General features: G+C 31.3%; 1 protein-coding gene across 1 annotated transcript in view; it reads right to left on the minus strand.

Annotated features, from left to right (window-relative positions):
• Positions 1–18,139, minus strand: part of LOC143058133 (uncharacterized) — a 50,634-nt gene that overhangs the window by 26,331 nt on the left and 6,164 nt on the right. The window contains exons 2-16 of the mRNA XM_076231594.1: positions 12,169–12,377; positions 11,528–11,605; positions 10,210–10,357; positions 9,516–9,624; positions 8,941–9,034; positions 7,745–7,822; positions 6,698–6,852; positions 6,063–6,100; positions 4,907–5,012; positions 4,086–4,256; positions 3,630–3,774; positions 3,030–3,149; positions 1,792–1,843; positions 1,000–1,322; positions 179–295 (exon numbers count right to left, since the gene is read on the minus strand). Of these exons, the coding sequence (XP_076087709.1) occupies positions 179–295; positions 1,000–1,322; positions 1,792–1,843; positions 3,030–3,149; positions 3,630–3,774; positions 4,086–4,256; positions 4,907–5,012; positions 6,063–6,100; positions 6,698–6,852; positions 7,745–7,822; positions 8,941–9,034; positions 9,516–9,624; positions 10,210–10,357; positions 11,528–11,605; positions 12,169–12,377 (1,943 nt within the window). The remainder of the gene's footprint in view (positions 1–178; positions 296–999; positions 1,323–1,791; positions 1,844–3,029; positions 3,150–3,629; positions 3,775–4,085; positions 4,257–4,906; positions 5,013–6,062; positions 6,101–6,697; positions 6,853–7,744; positions 7,823–8,940; positions 9,035–9,515; positions 9,625–10,209; positions 10,358–11,527; positions 11,606–12,168; positions 12,378–18,139) is intronic.

Raw genomic sequence — 18,139 nt, forward strand, 5'->3', positions numbered from 1 at the left:
TAAGTGCATAATTTTGATTGGATTGGATTGGATATGCAATTTTGTTCCTAAATAAGTTATGAGTTTTCAATTTAAATGTGTATTCCCTTTGCCATGTTTGCTATGAAATAACAATTATTGATATACTTCTCAATAATATGGGACAATCCGTAAATTGATTATTATGTTCATGTCAAACCTTATGATTGCCGCACAAGGTTCCATCTGATGCCGTTTCTCCGTAGCAGGTTGACGATGATGGGTCAGAACAATACAATGTTGTACAAAGTGTTGAAAAGTCTCCACTATACAATCCCTAAAAACAAAATCAACGTAAAATTCATATTTAAGTAAAAAATGCAGTCTTAATTATTATTACTTATGAACTGTACACATAGCATGCTTAGTGAGGAGATTTTTCTTTTTTGCATTTTCTTTTTAGTGAACACAAGGGAAAATAGACAATACAACAAAAAAAATAATAATTATAAATAAAATTGTTTATACTAGGCTTTGATTGTCCCTTACTGACACATACAAACAATGCACTTTTTCCTTTCATTGACTCCATCAATGACTGTTTGAAAGTAGTGACAGCAGATCTATAATGTTTTGAAACAGTCAGATATTATTCTTTTAAAGCATATTATATCCTTGGTATGTTTTCTCCTAAAACAATTAAGATTTCCTGGATCAAATAAAAAAAAAAGGGGTGACTGGGACAATTAGTCGACAAACAAACTTACAATATGTAAACTATTGTTTTAAGGTATAGCCTTTGGTCATATATAATATAACTAAATAATATAAAATGACCTATATGTACTTAAGTAACCGGATTAAACCAACTGGTTTATTCATTAATAAAATTTACATGATTTGTAAAGACTTTATTCATCTGGTTTTTTTTTTAATTTTATTTGGGGGTCAAGTTATAACTATAATTACACCTCTTCCGTTAGTTATTTAATGCAACCAATACAGTCCACGTCTACGATTTTGTAGTAATAAAATACTTACTCTGCACATTACAGATCCAGCTCCTCTTGCACTTGCGCATTGCGCGTCTGCATCTGACAATTGAGTCTGTTGAGTAGACACAATGCCTGATGTCGAGGAAACAGATGATAAAGTTGAACCTGTTCCAGCTGAACTAGACATAGTTGAAGAAGGGGATGGAGTTGATCCCGATGTTGTTGTTGATGGCAGATACGGGGCGCATGCGTCACAACATTTAGTTGCAAGATTTGGGCAATTGTTTGAATAATCCTGTGCAATTACTGAACAGTTCCATGGCTGGTTAGAGTAAATTGGACCTCTTTTGTCCCCGTATAAGCAGGAACCTAAAAAGGTTTATATTAGCAGACTTAATATAATTAACATGATACATAGTAAAGTGCAGAACTTTTACTATTTCTTTTACATTATATTCTGCTTTTTTAGTCTGCGAAATATTTAGATATATAGGTCATTTTGTACAGACCCCTATCTATTATTGAAGATTGCACAGTGCCGTCTAGATTATATATGTCGTTTGGTCGTATTGACATTTAACCCACATCAATTCTTGATTTTTGTAAAATCCTTTTAATGTTGATCTTGATGTATACTATTTCATAATAAAGTATATTGATGTATACTATTTCATAATTAAGTATATACATACAAATGAGAGTGTGTTTACTTCCATCGGAGGTAATATGATTTTTCCCTTAATCATTAAAACGTAAGAAATGCAAGGGAAAAGAAGTTCTATAGCATTATTTGTGTCATACATGTGCATACTAGTGTAAAATATTTAAATAATCTTACTGCTGCCTGTGGGTGCTGCAGCATCATAAACACAGCTTCCGGTCTGACACCACTATAATGAAAATTATAATTTTGATAAGCAATGTACTGCAAATACTTATGCTCACCGAAAACAAGGAGTTTATAATTCAATGGTGTTAGATGCTTAAATTGACGGTTTAAAATTGTCCTATAGGTTGCACTTTGTAAATACAGCTGTTTTTAACAAGCCACGCCTATTTTGTGGAGATATATGATATTCATAGATATGTTAATTTGTCAAAGTATTGCTTCCTAGATAGGATATGTGTGTTTCATCTCATGGATGGTAGGAGTAGTATAGAATTTTAATATAATTGAAAACTCTTAGAAGTTCAGGGCATGTAAATGTTATAAATATACCGAATAGTCCTATATTTTTACCATTAAATAAAATATTAGTACATAGCAACTTCCGTTCTGTGATATAATTGTTCACGAAACTTCATAGAAAAAGTAGCATAGTTTAAGCCGAAAAGGAAGTTCCTATATATATGGGAAATGACAATGTCTATATTCACGGAATTTCAACCTATAGCCACTAACAGTTTACAGGTAAGCGATGATATAATATTAGTGTATACAGTGCCGATGGACAGCAGGTTCGCAACGGTATACATTGTCCATAGCTAGTATTGGCGGACTTGTCTGCGACATGGTGAAAAGCGAGTCTGCAAATTATCCAATGTCCTACCGGTAAATCACACGTGCAAATGCAATTAAAAAGTGTGATCACTAATCAAGATGACTTTGTTGTTTGAACACACATCTAAGAGGAAAATGATGAAGTCAGTGTTGGTTGAGTATCATTATTTATACTACAGTGGTGGACAAAATTTATGTCTTAAATTAATTAATGTGATTCCATGTGTAAAGCTTTTTCTGTTTCATTGCATTGTCGTAAACCCTATGTATCCTTCAGCTGTATTTGATAGTTTATAGAAACTTGCATCATATTGAATTAGTAAAAAAGTAAACTCCAAAAAATACTGAACTCCGAGGAAAATTCAAAATCATTATAGAAATTTCCTAATCAAATGACAAAATCAAAGGCTCAAACACATCAAACAAACGGACAACAACTGTCATATTACTGACTTGATACCGACATGTTCCTATGTCCTATGTATAAATGGTAGATTGAACTGATCTTATGGCTAGCCAAACCTCTCACTTGTATAACAATCATTTGAAATTACAGTAATTTGCATAAATTATACCTTTTGATTACCACACAGCGTTCCTTCAGCTGCTGTTGTTGTCGTACAATAACCTGGTTGGTCTGGAAGTGCACACCACATAACGGTACATATTGATGTGAAATCACCAGAATAACGGTCCTACAAAAATATATGGACATATGTACATGTTAACATTTCCAATCAATCTCAATTGAGATGATAGAAACTGCACCGCATGTGAATTTTTGAAGATAAAGTTACCGAATAATATCCAGAAATACACAAAATGTGCTTATGACGACACTCAAATTGTACTTATTTGGTAACCCACATTTTTGTCTAGCACATTTGCATTAATGTACACAAAAAACTAAGTCGCACGAACATAATAGAATTGTCTCCAAAGTTTGTTTTTACGAATATTAGATGTTTGATCAACAGTTGGTATATTACGATCTCCAATTGGTTAATTGACTTATGGGTACTGTTGTGGACTTTTAAAAGGTTTCAAATCCATTCCGCACAAATTAACATCTGTCAAATGATAATTTCAAAAGTTCGTCTCTCGTGTTTTTTAAAGGTTTTACCCTAATGTGCGAACTATCAAAAACCTATATTACATTTTGTTCGATAACATACCGTACACAAATACGACCCTGGTCCAACTATGTTTTCACATTGTGCGTGTGCATCGTACACCTGACCTGCTACATCGTTCCCAAATTCTGACAGAGCTGTCGCGTTGAAGCCAGGGCTTAGCAATAACATACAATTCGCTGAATTTCTAAAAAAAAAAGTTTTGAATTAATTTATTAAATTACGGCAAGGTTATTGCTTTATAGCTACAGTTTAGAGTAGGTTATTTTATTTTTATACATCTTAAACAACTATTTTTTAATCAGACCATACCAATATCAGATTCGTCTACAACTAGCAACACATATAACATTTAGGAGCTAACTGTATTGTTTTTAAAGCTTGGCCTTTGTTAAACGTAGATTTTACTGTTGCAATTAATAGTATTTTGACACATTGACCGCAACGATCCAACTATACTGGTCAGATGTATGATATATATATCTTTAATAAACATACGTTTCTAGCGTGTCAATGTAAGCGGTAAAATAATTTGTAGAACATGACGAAAACTTCCATGGATTAGTAGCTATAGCACTGCCTGGTGTTTGTGGACTACTAGAAGACGCCATTATGTATGCATCACTAAAACTGCAACCGTTTCCTTCCCCGTCATGCGATGCGCTCAAGCTGAAATGGAAAAAAGTATTTAGTAACATTGAGAATGAAAATGGGGAATGTGTCAAAGAGACAACAACCCGATTACAAAGCAGACAACAGCCGAAGGCTTCCAATGGGTCGTCGATGCAGCTAGAAACTCCCGCACCCGGAGGCATGCTTCGGCTATTCTATAACTATCAAAAATTCTATATCGTACAGTTTAGTGCGTTACAATTTCCATGGCTTACAGCATTCAGCTAAATGTCCATGGGTATTAGATATAAGCCCATTTTTCTTCTTGAGTTATTCTATATATCATTTATATTTTTGTTAGTGCAATCTGTGTGTGCTTTGATGAGTTTACATTTGATATAACTTGCTGCTGTTGTTTTATCCTTGTGTGGATTAAGATATATTTACCCTTCCGTGGCACCTGATATCTTTCCATTAATTAGTGAAGCAAGTCTTGTTTAGTTTTTTAGTTTTCTATATCTCACTTTGAATTCGATTGTTTCCCTTAGTTAACATGACATTGTCAGGTGTTTTTTTTTCTTTTTAACTTATGAGTTTGAATGTTCCTTTTATACATTTGTCTCTCTTTGACATGTATTTTGTGATTGAACTAATTGATATCCTCAATGATTAAATATTCTTCATTTTTTTCAACAGAGTTGAAATACCTGTGTCCCAATTCATGGGCGGCTACTGTCAACATGACAAAGTTGAAATGGTCCTCTACAATGGACTGACCGATATTGGTACACACTGCTCCCATATAGGCTAGCCCTGTATTACAAAAGACATTATTAGTATGTTAATAGATGGGTTTAAAATTCGTTTGTTTATAAATTTTCATTCAGACGGGAAAATAACCGAAAAAGATTCATGACTATAACAAATTTGATATATATCTGTCAAATGTGTGCGTAAATAAGAAGTAAGAAGTTTCTGCTTGCTGACAGATATCAACTGTTAATTATCAAATGATCTGCTTTATTTATATATTAACGTTGCTCATCTCAATGAGATGATTTTCCCACTTGAGTTGGGTTGACCAATGATGATATGTTTATCTCTATTTTCACAAAGGATACGTTGTTAATTTCATTGACAAGGGCACGTATGCCCTGAGTTTCTAGCGATACTTTTTCATATCACTCGTCTGTGCTCAGAAAAAAAATTATCAGCCAGAAAGATTAAAGAAACATTTTGTAAAATAGCGATGACATTCATGATTGATTGACTGTAGAAGACTTATCTAGAACACATGAGGCTACTAAAGGTATTTGGTGAGGTTCATGTTGTTCAGAGTTTCCATTTTTTTTGTTCGTTTTTCGTTCTGTAGACACGATACTCAGTACTTTCAGGCTTGTTTTTCGAGTTATGGTGAATACTCCTGTCTTAGTCTACATCATTTCTATAATGGTTTCAATTTCATCTATTGTTTATAGGGATATGTAAGTAGGATCAATAGAACGCCTTTTCTGTACAAGTGGTGTGAACATGTTATAAATTATACTTTTAACCGTATTTGTAATAACATGAACAACACGACGGATGCCACATGTGAAGCAGGATCTGTTTCCCTTCCGGAGCACCTGTGATTGTCCCAAGTTTGTTGTGAGGTTCTTGTTGCTACGTCTTTAGTTTACTATGTTATGGCTGGTGTATTATTTTTTGTCTGCTTGTCTTTTTCGATAATAGCCATGGCATTGTCAGTTTGTTTTCATCTATGAGTTTGAATGTCCCTCGGGTGTCTTTTGTGCCCTCTTTTGTACTGTGTTAGATCTAACATTTATTTTAATGACTATTTACTAAACAACTATTTTGACCTACCTGCATTCGATGTAGATCCACTGGAAGTTAAGTCGTATCTGCAAATAGTTTATAATAATTTCTCAAATTTGTAATACAGTGTATTTAAACAGTTTTGAATTTTCCTCGGAGATAGTTTTTTTTGTGATTACACTTTTTATGTTGTCTTGTTTTATCTATATTGTCAATTGAATTCGAATTGTACAAATAGCAGATTATATATTTGGAAATTCTTACACTTTTCATTGAAAAATTACTCTACATAGTCAAGAATGGTTGCTATCAGTCTCCAGCTCTTTTGAATAACAGTTCAGTTGAATTTTTATCTTGGTCGGTAAGATAGAAATATATATACCATTTCAATTGCCGTTTGAATAATTCTTTTCCTGATGATTTCTTTTGTAATATGATAATAATTGTTTTCAAAATTACATTTTGATGAGAAATACTTGGACGTATTTCGTTGTTTTGTCTAAACAATATAAACACTTTTTCTAGAGAATGGATAGGTTCACTACAAGTGTACCACTTGATTCGTTCAAACTGATGTCCTAAGTTCTGGAGGATTTCATTTGCCTGTTCATCAAGAAAAAATTATGCAATTTAATCAAGAATCATATAAAGCGGCATCAAATAGTTGTCATGATTTTTTTTACCTGGTAAAAAGCATTGCATGATCATGACCAGGTAGGCTACCACTTGTGGACTGCACCCAGTTCTTAAAATTAGTGAGTGCGTCTGACGAATCCACTTGATATGGACTAACACTGGTCACTTTTATTGTTTCCGTCCATGAGGAATCCGATGGAGTCTGCGCAGAACAAAATTTACCAAATTTACAAGGTTGACATCTCTTTTTACATATTGTAAATATTAATTGTTTGAATTTGTACCGATTTAATTCATTGGTTTTATGGGAATAAAGATATATACAAACAATAACACATTTCAAATGTTTTCCCAACAAAATGGCCATGAAGCAAGAACTTAAATAAAGAAATGGGTTACACACATAACAAATCATATGTAAATATTGATGTTTATATTTCAAAATGTTTTTTTTTTTTTTTTTTGCAGTTTCACACTATATTCAAGTTGGAAGCTTATAAGCAAATATGAAAGTCAAATTTCAAAACGATAATTATATTATATAAAATTGACTTTTGTCAGACGAATGTCTAACAAATATCTGATAGATGTTATTTGGTAAATTTATACAAAAGGAATAATTTGAATTGAATAGGCAAATTGGTATATCATTTCAATGCTCTTCAACTTCGTACTTTATTTGGCCTTTTTAACTTTTTTGGATTCGAGCGCCACTGATGAGTCTTTGTAGACGAAACGCGCGTCTGGCGTATATACTAAATTTAGTCCTGGTATCTATGATGAGTTTATTTATGACTGTGATATCCGTAGATTTATTTTGTTGTTTAACATAGTAGATAACTAACGTAATCTTAAGAGATAACTGTATTGTATTTTAAGCTAAGCCTATATTTGTTTAATTTTGGGATTCAATAAATGAGTTTCTTGTTTTTATTTTTGAGAAATTACAGACACCAAACAATTGGTATTGAATATGTTGGCTTTCTGAGTTACACACTGGTAAAACGTGGAATCTAACCATCCAAAATATTTGGCAACGTCCAATGAACCTTATCTTCATAAACGAATTGCATTTGAATTCAATTTAAACAAACCTGAGCTATTATTATTCCGGCAAATTCGATTGCTATACTGTAAGAAGTGGTTTGAATGTTTTTATACATGGCATCCATCTGTAAAACAAATATTAGCAAATTGTTCATTCTTCACAATAAGTTTGAATGTATGTATTTTGTAATATGTCTTGAAGGGAAAATAAAATGTACAATCGTGTATTGGAACTTTTATTTGATCAAAGGGATTCTTGAAATTTAATGTATTTCCTTTCCGACTTGACGGTTAGTGATATTGAAACGATCATGATTCTCAAAATTTACTTCTGCTTCTCAGCTTTCATAGGAAATCAAAAATTAAAAAAATAGGTCAATATCATTCCATTATCTTAAAATTTACAATTATGCTGATTGCAAGCATAGAAGTACACCATAGTAAGATACATCACAATACGATAGGTCTACGCAAAGTGTATTGGCTACAACACTGTCCCAGATTAATGAGAGGGTTTGACATAATTTTATACTAGTTTAACCAATCCACATAATGTATATAGATATAGGAAGATGTGGTGTGAGTGCCAATGAAACAACTCTCTATCCAAATATACTTGTCCAAAGTCAGGAGCATGCTAGTTAGTGGTTATCGTGCGTTGCTGTGTGTCATATTTGTTTTTCGTTTATGGATGTATGGTACATAAATCGGGATGTTATTTTTCTCTTTTGAAATGTTTTACATTTGTCATCTCGGGATCTATCACAGCGGACAATACTGTATGAGTTTTGCTCATTGTTGCAGACCGCACCGTTGCCTAAGGTAAACGTCTATGTCATTTTGGTCTCTCCTGGAGAATTGTGTCGTTGGCAATCTTACCACATCTTCGTATTTTTGTACTTATCAAAACGATTTCTTTTTGTAATATAGAACTGTTAACTTTCATCTCTATGTGTTTGCAGTGTAGGGTTTAAAATGTTCTTCAAATCTTACGATTTCGATTAGAATCATGTAATCTTCCAGTTTTTATTAAAGAATGAACATGAAAATTACAAAATGTACACTGTCATATCATAAAATGTAACTTTTTCGTAGATATAGAAAGAAGTGGTTTGAGTACCACTGAGACAACTCTCCATCCAAGTCACAATGTATAAAGGTAAACCATTATAGGTCAAGGTACGGTCTTCAACACGGATATTTTATATCGTTGTAAGATTTTATTCAATAACGATAATCTCACCCCATTAATAATGAAAGCATAGAACTGTCGTATCGTTGCTATTGATTCTGCGTCTTTTTCAACAGGAGTGGCTTTTGTACTTTTGTCATACCAACTGAAAAAGTAAAATCATAAAAATACTCCAAGGAAAATTCAAAACGAAAAGTTCCTTACCCAATGGCAAAATAAAAAGCTCAAACACATCAATGGACACCTGTCATATTCATGACTTGGTATGATTACAATGTTCACGTTAGACAATGTGAATGTATTTCAATACGTAATCAATAAATAGGGTTTAGTCACTCATTTGGAAAAAATGACAAAAAAAATACTATGTAAAGAACATTTCCCTCCCCTACCTCAGAAATAGATGACCTTAACTGTATTTGGCAAACTTTTATGATTTGTTTGTCCTCAATGCTCTTCCAATTTGTATTTTATTTGGCCTTCATAACTTTTTTTAGAATCTAGTGTCACTATTAGTCTTTTATAGACGAAACGTGCGTATGGCACAATTACAAAATGGTATATAGGATGGGTTTATATACCTAGCTTACATCATCGCAAACGTTTTTTCTAATATAGCTACTTACTATTGGTATATAGAATAGTCTACGACAATAAGTAGTTCTAGCCTGTATGCGCCTGCAGCACGTTTATTTCTTTTTCTGGAATCAATTTTTATCTTTGTTTCTGTAATTTCTTCAAAATAAGTTAAGAAATATCCGTAATCTACGTTTTCGTTGATATGGTTAAACGTAGCATTTAATAGTCAAATAAACAAAATCATTTTAATTCCCCGTTTTGCTTTTGTATAAATAGATAAATTGTTGACAGCTGCCGTATTTTAGGTACTGTATTACTGCTAGTGTGAGTCTTATAAGTTTCTAAAATGTATAGCCTATATAATGAATAACTAAATAAAATGTGATTATTCGGAAGAGTGTATTTCAAATATGTGCGTAACTTAAACGGGAGTCGAAATTTCAAAGGTATATTTAAACTCAACAGTCGAAACAAAGTAGATTTTTTTTAGCAAAATCGAAAACATTATCAGAAGACAAATATCACTATACAAAACACAACATACAAAACGAGAATGAGCTCCACGAACCCTAACAAATACTGGTTATGATCCCGTGTGTTCCGTAAGAGATAGAAAAAATAGCTCTGCATGATGCATCTGTCTCGCTGCTCATGAAATTGCTTGTTTTAAATGTTGTACTCCTCGCGTGTTTTGTTTAATGTTTTTCTTCAATATATTTCACAATAGAATACCCCATTTACCTTTTTGTACAAGATCATCAAATGTAACATTTTGAATTTTTTCTTTGAAGATATGAAATTTGCTGTGTCTTTGTCCCAATTGGGAGTTTGGCATTTCGTCTGGAGATTGTATAATGTATTCCTCTCCTTTTGCACGAAATACTCCAAACTGAAATACAAAAAAAATATTTTTTAAACATGTTGAATATCATACACGTGTTCAAAATAACTAGCTTTTGAAAGACTGATATAAATTGATAGCGCCTGTCCAAAGTCAGGGGCCTCTGGCCTTTGTTAGTCTTGTATGATTTTTAAATTTTAGTTTCTTGCGTATATTTTGGAGTTTAGAATGACGTTCATTATCACTGAACTAGTATATATTTTTGTTTAAAACGTGTTCATCCTTCCACAAATACTGCAATACTGTGACTTCATAAAATTTCTATACTTTTCAAATTCGCAAATGTTCATGCCATTAGTTAAACAAAAAAACGTTAAACACACAAAAAATATTCTCTTTGTCAAAGATAACAAAACTGACCCAAAATTCGATATTTGGCAAAATATTAAAATCAAGTCAACCTTATGAATAAATTTTGTTCTTGGGATAATCGATGGCAATAAAATCTATGATAGATGTCTTTCATTTTTGCTAATGTGCTTTGTATATATGCCTTTTTGTGCTTCTTTGTTACATATTTGTTTGATTTTATAGAGATTAAATTATAACACTATGTTGACTGCTGTACATTTATTTTTGAAACGTGTACCTATTATGCCTTTTTATTTTGTTCACACAGAGTGTCAATATAATAGAATTTGATGCGACTGTCATGCAAGTGAGAGGTTTAGCTAGCTATAAAATGGGTTTAATTCACCATTTTTTACATCAGAAAGTGTCTGTAGCAAGTCAGGAATATGACAGTTGTTATCCATTCGTTTGATATGATTGATCTTGTGATTTTGCCATTTGATTTACGACTCTCCTTTTTGAATAATCCTCGGAGTTCAGTACATTTGTGATTTTACTTTTAAACAAGAATGTGTTCCAAGTACAGGCATGCCTCATCTGTACTATCATTTTCTTTGTTCAGTGGACCTTTAAAATGGGATAAAATTTCTAATTTGGCATTCAAATTAGACAGATCACATCATAGGGAACATGTTTACTAAGTTTCAAGGTGCAAGACTTCAACTTCATCAAAAAAATACCTCGACCAAAAACTTTAACCTGAAGCGGGACAGACGGACGAATGGACGAACAGATGCCCAGACCAGAAAACATAATGCCCATAGATGGGGCATAAAAAAGGGAAATCTTTATAGATTTTTAACTTACCATGCTACTACTATTTATCCGATCACTCTGCATAACAAGAAGTGCTCCTGACTGAATATCTTGGTAAAATATGGATTCCTGAAAAAAAAAACAATAAAGGAAAAATTAAACCGTTCAGGCTTTGATTATTTTACATTAGATTAATTGATTGTTGGTTGCTTAACGTCCAGTGGCAAATATGTAATGCATGTTCAGGACGAAAACAAGTTAACAATAAATGCAATAGATAGGTCTTGTCATAAGAAATACTATCCGGTCTTTTATCTTTATTTGACCTGTTTACGATTTTTTATTCGAGCGTCAGTGATGAGTCTTTTGTAGACGAAACGCGCGTCTGGCTCAAATATAAAATTTCAATCCTGGTATATATAATGAGTTTATTTACAGTTTTATCTTTTACATAAAAAAAGCAGTGCCGGGTGTAATTGATCCTTCTAAAAACAGCTGACAACGTTTATTTAAGGATATTTTGGTGAACAATATTACAGCTGAATTACTACAGTTATGTAAAATGCTTTTGTACATGTATACGTTTGCGCATATATTTCCTGTACAGTTATCTTTGCTACCATTTAAGGATACAGATACCTTTATTCTTATTTGAGAGAATGTACATATTCAAAATTTAGCCACACGTTTACCTCGTTGTCTGAAACAGCATGAGACTTAATACTGCCACTTTGAACGGTCAAAGTTGGCACTTTTGTCTTTATTTGGTCATTGCGCGTAAGATGCATATGGATCGATAATCCTTCCACTGTCAAATCAAGGTCAAACGTCTCTGGATGAAAGCTGTCGTCTGCAGATCTTCTTGTTCTCTTTCCTTCCTTTACATGAATGTAAATATCTTCTGTAAACATAGATAAGAAATTATCAAGTTCAGATTAGTCAGACCGTATTCTTTTTTTATAATAATGACACAGCTTTGTGTGGAACCTCGGGAAAGGTAGTATTTTACATTAGCACATAATGTCCGCTAGCTTGAGATGTTATCAATGCTAATGAGATTAGTGGTCCTCTACATATCCTATTCAGATACGTATATATGTATGGTCTGCATCTTATGAATACATTTTCCTTGACATTTTTGCTGTCATTTCATTTTTGCGTTTCAAGTCTTACCGTGAAAATAGCGAAAATTAAACTGCCACGAAAATTTCCCTGTTTACAGTATGCAAAACACATATTTTAGCTGAAATGGTAAGAAACCGAGTATTCAGTCAAATTTTCAACCGAAATAAATAAAGGCAACAGTATTAAACCGCTGTTCAAAAGTCATAAATTGATTGGGAAAAAAACAAATCCACGTTACAAACTAAAACCGAGGGAAACACATCAACTTTAATAGGAAAACAACACAATAACACCACCACTGAGCAGAAATGAAACAAAAAACAAACGACAATGAAACTTACATAAAACAAACGTTTAGATAACAACTGCTATATTCCTGACTTGGTATAGGACATTTAAGAAAAAATAGTATGTTGAACCTGGTTCTGTAGCTAGCCAAACCTTGCGTTTTATGGTAAAGCTTAAAAACCGATGTTAATAGTGAGGGTTTTTTTCTGGATGCAGTTATATTCTGATCGATTTTTCTTGCAACTATATGCTATTTACTTTTATGAACTGATTGGTAATAATTGTCTGTTAAATAAATGATTTAAATGAACTGAATGTTCTTTATTGTGTCCTTTAAATAAATGATTAAAATTTTCACTATTGTTATTTCAGTCATATAGTGATTTTAACAATATTTTAACAATAAGGTATTTATTAGTTGATGGGCCATTTATTAGAGTTGAATTGCATTCAGATATAAATAAACTTAAGGGTTTAGATTTTGATTTCCAGATGCGCTTTTTATCTAAAGATTAATCTCGTATGAAAGAAGTTAAAAGGAGCCAAATCAAGTACGAAGTTAAAGAGCACTAAGGACCAACTATCCTCAAGGTTTTGTCAAAAAGCCAATAGAAAATAGCAATTTTATGATTTAAGAAGGAAAAGTATTTTTTATCTGGCTTTTTTTAAAGTAAACAATGAATTAACTGATACATTTTTTTAGACTTGCCACTTATGTGTCTACATTGGTCCCCAGAAATGTACTCATAACTTTATAGTTTTTATAATGGACCAACTTTATGTTTACTTCTATTATGTAAGACGATTAAATAATTGAAACTTTGCCCTTGAGTTTTCCGATTGATCTGAGGTTAGTAGAGAATTTGGGTTTGGTTTTTTTTATCTCCTAGGATAACACGTGACCTTGTAACTTAACCTTTGGTAAAGTTTATGTGGAAAAATACAACCTCTATAGTAACAATCAGTGGGATACGGACGGACAGCCAGTCAAGTTGCAATATCCCCTATATAACTTTGATGATTTGTTCATTTTTTTTTATTTTCGATACAATCACTCATTTTCACTGGAAAATTTAAGTGTTATATAGTTATTGTATTATGTTTTGATACAATTGACAGTAGTTTTGAATGTCTAAATAGTCCGTCTGTCATGTGAAGTTTAAACGAAAAAAAAACAGAAAAAGTGCTTGATACAATGTATTTGATAAATTCAATTCTTAAGAATGTTTGCTCCTCTGTTTTAAAATCACCAGCTTTTGAAAAACCATTATAAATTGACAGTTTAAAAATAGCAGTACTTTTAAAGGAGAAAAATGTAGGTCCGTGTTCTTGTCTTTATGAGATAATTATTTATAAATTTGGCTGGAATTGTTTCCCTGTGGACTTTTCATACATTTGATATTGACTTCTTTTTCTCTGAAAATCTATAAAAATAACAAGGAATTTATAAGATTTAAAACAAATCTTTTGAAACTTTATATTATAGAATTATAAAAAGAAGGAATTAGTGGGCAAAATTTAAATTGGCACTACATGGATAAAAGTAGAGAGTTCCGAATATCTAACAAAAAGTCAAACAAGTACCAAACATCCTTTATTATTGTACCCTAAGTTACATAAACAACATGCATGAAAAACTTTCATTTCTTCTGTACGATCACTTTAATCAATGTCTACTAACTCTACTTGTAACTTCGAGATTAATTTCAGCCAATCAGAAGACGCGTAACATCGAATTTCATTTTTTTTTAATTTTCGATACTATCAATCATTTTCACTTGAAATCATCATATAGTTACTCTTATCTATTTTGATATAATTTACAGTAGTTTTGAATGTCTAAATAGACTTGCCTATCATGTGGAGTGTAAATCAAAACTTAAGAAAAAGTGCATGATATTTAATAAATTCAATTCTTAAGTTCACCTTCATTATTGTAACCTAAGTTACATAAACAACATGCAAGAAAAACTTTCATTTCTTTTGTGCTATCACTTTAATCAATGTCTACAAACATATTTACCTAACTCTACTTATAACTTCGAAATTAATGTTATATTGACAAATGTCTAATTACAATTTTATTAAAACCACTTATTTATGTACAATGGCCGTCGATTAAAAAAATGACAAGTGATCGTTAAAGAGACCAAGTACTAACATCACACTATTATATTAGTTTGTTCATAAGTTATTTAGTTCAGTTTACATTGTAGTCAACTGTTATATAATATGAATCATTTTGACGTCATTTTGACATGTATTTTCTCTGGATCAAAATCAGGGTCAAATTGACCAATAGGTGATCTGTTTTTGTTGCACTTCCATGTTTCTATTGTTCTGTTGTTCTTCTTTTTATAATTGATTTGTTTTCCTAGGTTTCAGTTTGTAACCTGGAATTGTTTCTCTCTATCGATTTATGACTTTTTAATAGCGATATACTATTGTTGTCTTTATCAACGGCATTAAAAATAGATTATATAATCATAATCAGTGAAATGGAATAAGTCTGTTATTCAAAGGGCGAGATGCAGTCATATGAAAATTTCCCTTCGCTTTCGCTGAAATCAAACGAGGTAAAACGAAAGAGGTATAAAGCTTTCATTTTATTTTTTATTATTTTACAGTTGTCTCATTGGCAATCAAACCACTTTTTCTTTTTTATATTTAACGATATTCCTGATATCCAAAAGCAAAAAACATTACCAGCGCTATATTTAGTACGGAGAAAAACGTTTATTTTCTTTTTAAAATTTTCAACATTCACCGTTTCAGAGTTCAAATATACCCGCAATATATTATTCCATATGTATTCAGTATATAGGAGCACAAAATATGTTATTTCTTCAAATGGACAATAACTTATGGAAGATAAAACATTGAAATAGAAATATGACGTTTCAAATTTAAATGTTGGTTTAATACATTTTAAGTATGAATAACAAAGTATCGGAAAAGTGTGACAAGTGTTAAAGCTTTAAAAGCAAACGGCTTTTAGTCGTGAGTATTTGAAAATGTTTAAATAACAAACATTTAATACGAACAATAACCAATGTTCGTATTATTTTATCAAACTATCAAATAAATCATCGATATGAATTAAAGTGAAAAAGTTTGATAAAATTTAATGTTTAAAAAAACTTATTTTCCTTTTGGAGAGGAATTTAAATTCGTTTTTTACGTTTATTTCCTAGTTAAAACTATACTGAATGAAATTTAAAACTTTTAACTTGTATCAACTGAACAATTTCTGCAAATAAATACATATATAATGTAGTAATATTTTCATACAAAACATACATTTGAAGACTATTGTATTAAGAATTTAATGTGTCGCGTAAAATATCCAACGTTATTCGTCATATTCATTCATTTTTACAATCTAGAATAAGGCAACAATAGTATACCGCTGTTCAAAAGTCATAAGTCGATTGAGAGAAAACAATTCCGGGTTACAAACTTAAATTGATCGAAAAACATCAACTATAACAGAGGAAGACAACGAAACTAAAGAAACACTGAAGTACAACAAAAAACACAACTACAATGTAACATCCATAGAAACAAACTATAAGATAACAAATGCCATATTCCTGAGTTTCTTATTCTTTTTTTAAACATATTTATTAACCTGGCGACATCGTTCTAATTTCAATCATTAGTTGTTATGAAATAATCGAACATTTTTCTAATATGGCTGATTGGCTTTTAAACTTTACGTGTAATATTTTGAAGGGCTAAATATAACATCGGTAAAATACAATGCCGACGAATAAAGAAATTACCAAATAATGCGATACCAAAAAAAAAAAAAAACAACCACGGTACACATCGTCTCCCTTTTATAATGTATGGTATATATATTTGCACAAGACTTATGGAATTTTGAAATTTTAAGCCTTCAATGCTCTTCGCCTTTGCACTTTAAAAAAAATGTATCTGAGCGTGACTGACGAGTCTTATCTCGACGAAACGCGCGTCTGGTGTATCAAAAACAAGTTATAAGTTTAGTAACTATAATACCGTAATAACTATATAACATAAAAACCAATGTGAAATCCAATTTGTATGATTTTCACATTTTAATTTTATATCTGCAATAATTTATATCAAAATAGATATTTTTAACAAAGTGTAAGATATCTTATACAAATCTAGTTTCTAAACTTCAATTTGAATGCAATTTTACAAACACATATGAACAATCAAAACTATTAAAAATAAAACGACAAGTTATTATTTTTCAAATATGTTAATATTGATCTATAATTATAACTTTATGATGAGTTTGACATTCAGATTTCAAATTTCTTTGACTTTCAAGATTCTTTATTTCTCAAACACCATAAAGTTACAATGGTACAAAGAAGTTCATCAAAAGTTATATAACATAACACAATCACACATGACAAGATGAGATGAAAATATCAAATAAAATAAAATAAACAGTATAGTAGAGAAGAGTGGTGATTAACCAGGAAGACTCAATTGAAAAGTTATAACACAGTTAATAGATTTTTTCATAATACCGGTCATCATTTGTTTTTATTGAAACACAGTCTACATACGAAATATGACAAGCAATTCTTTCAGATAATACATGGTCTACTTTAGTATTAATATCAGAAATATCACTATTCATTATTCATGTTTTCAATTGTACTAAGATCAACATAGATAAAAGAGCATATGAAATTATAACATATATATGTTATTCTAAAGGTAACATCACAAAAATATCAAACTCCGAGGAAAATTCAAAACCGAAAGTCCCTAATCAAGTGGCAAAACCAAACTCAAACACATCAAACAAATGGATAACAACTGTTATATTCTTAACTTTGTACAGGCATTTTCTTATGCAGAAAATGGTGGATTAAACCTGTTTTTTTTATCTAGCAAAACTCTCACGTGTATGACAATTGCATAAAATTCCATTATATTGTCAACGGTCTGTGACCAGTTAGCATTATTCTAAGATTGTTTCGTATGGAATGCAAAATATGCAAAGACAAATGATCATTTAAACCATTTGACATTTTAGCTAAACAAATTCATGAACAAAAGGAGAGAGGTATACAACTTATTCCGTATGGGATATGTATCATTTTAACCAGATAATTAAATTAATCTGTTATTTAAAGTGTAACATTAAATGCAGTCAGATTAAAATGTTTCCTAATTTGTACTATAAGATAGTCTCAGTTTTCCATATTAACAACTTCATATTTTTTTTGCGAAACAATCAAG

This window comes from Mytilus galloprovincialis, chromosome 14 (assembly GCF_965363235.1).
Source record: "Mytilus galloprovincialis chromosome 14, xbMytGall1.hap1.1, whole genome shotgun sequence".
NCBI classification, from domain to species: Eukaryota; Metazoa; Mollusca; class Bivalvia; order Mytilida; family Mytilidae; genus Mytilus; species Mytilus galloprovincialis.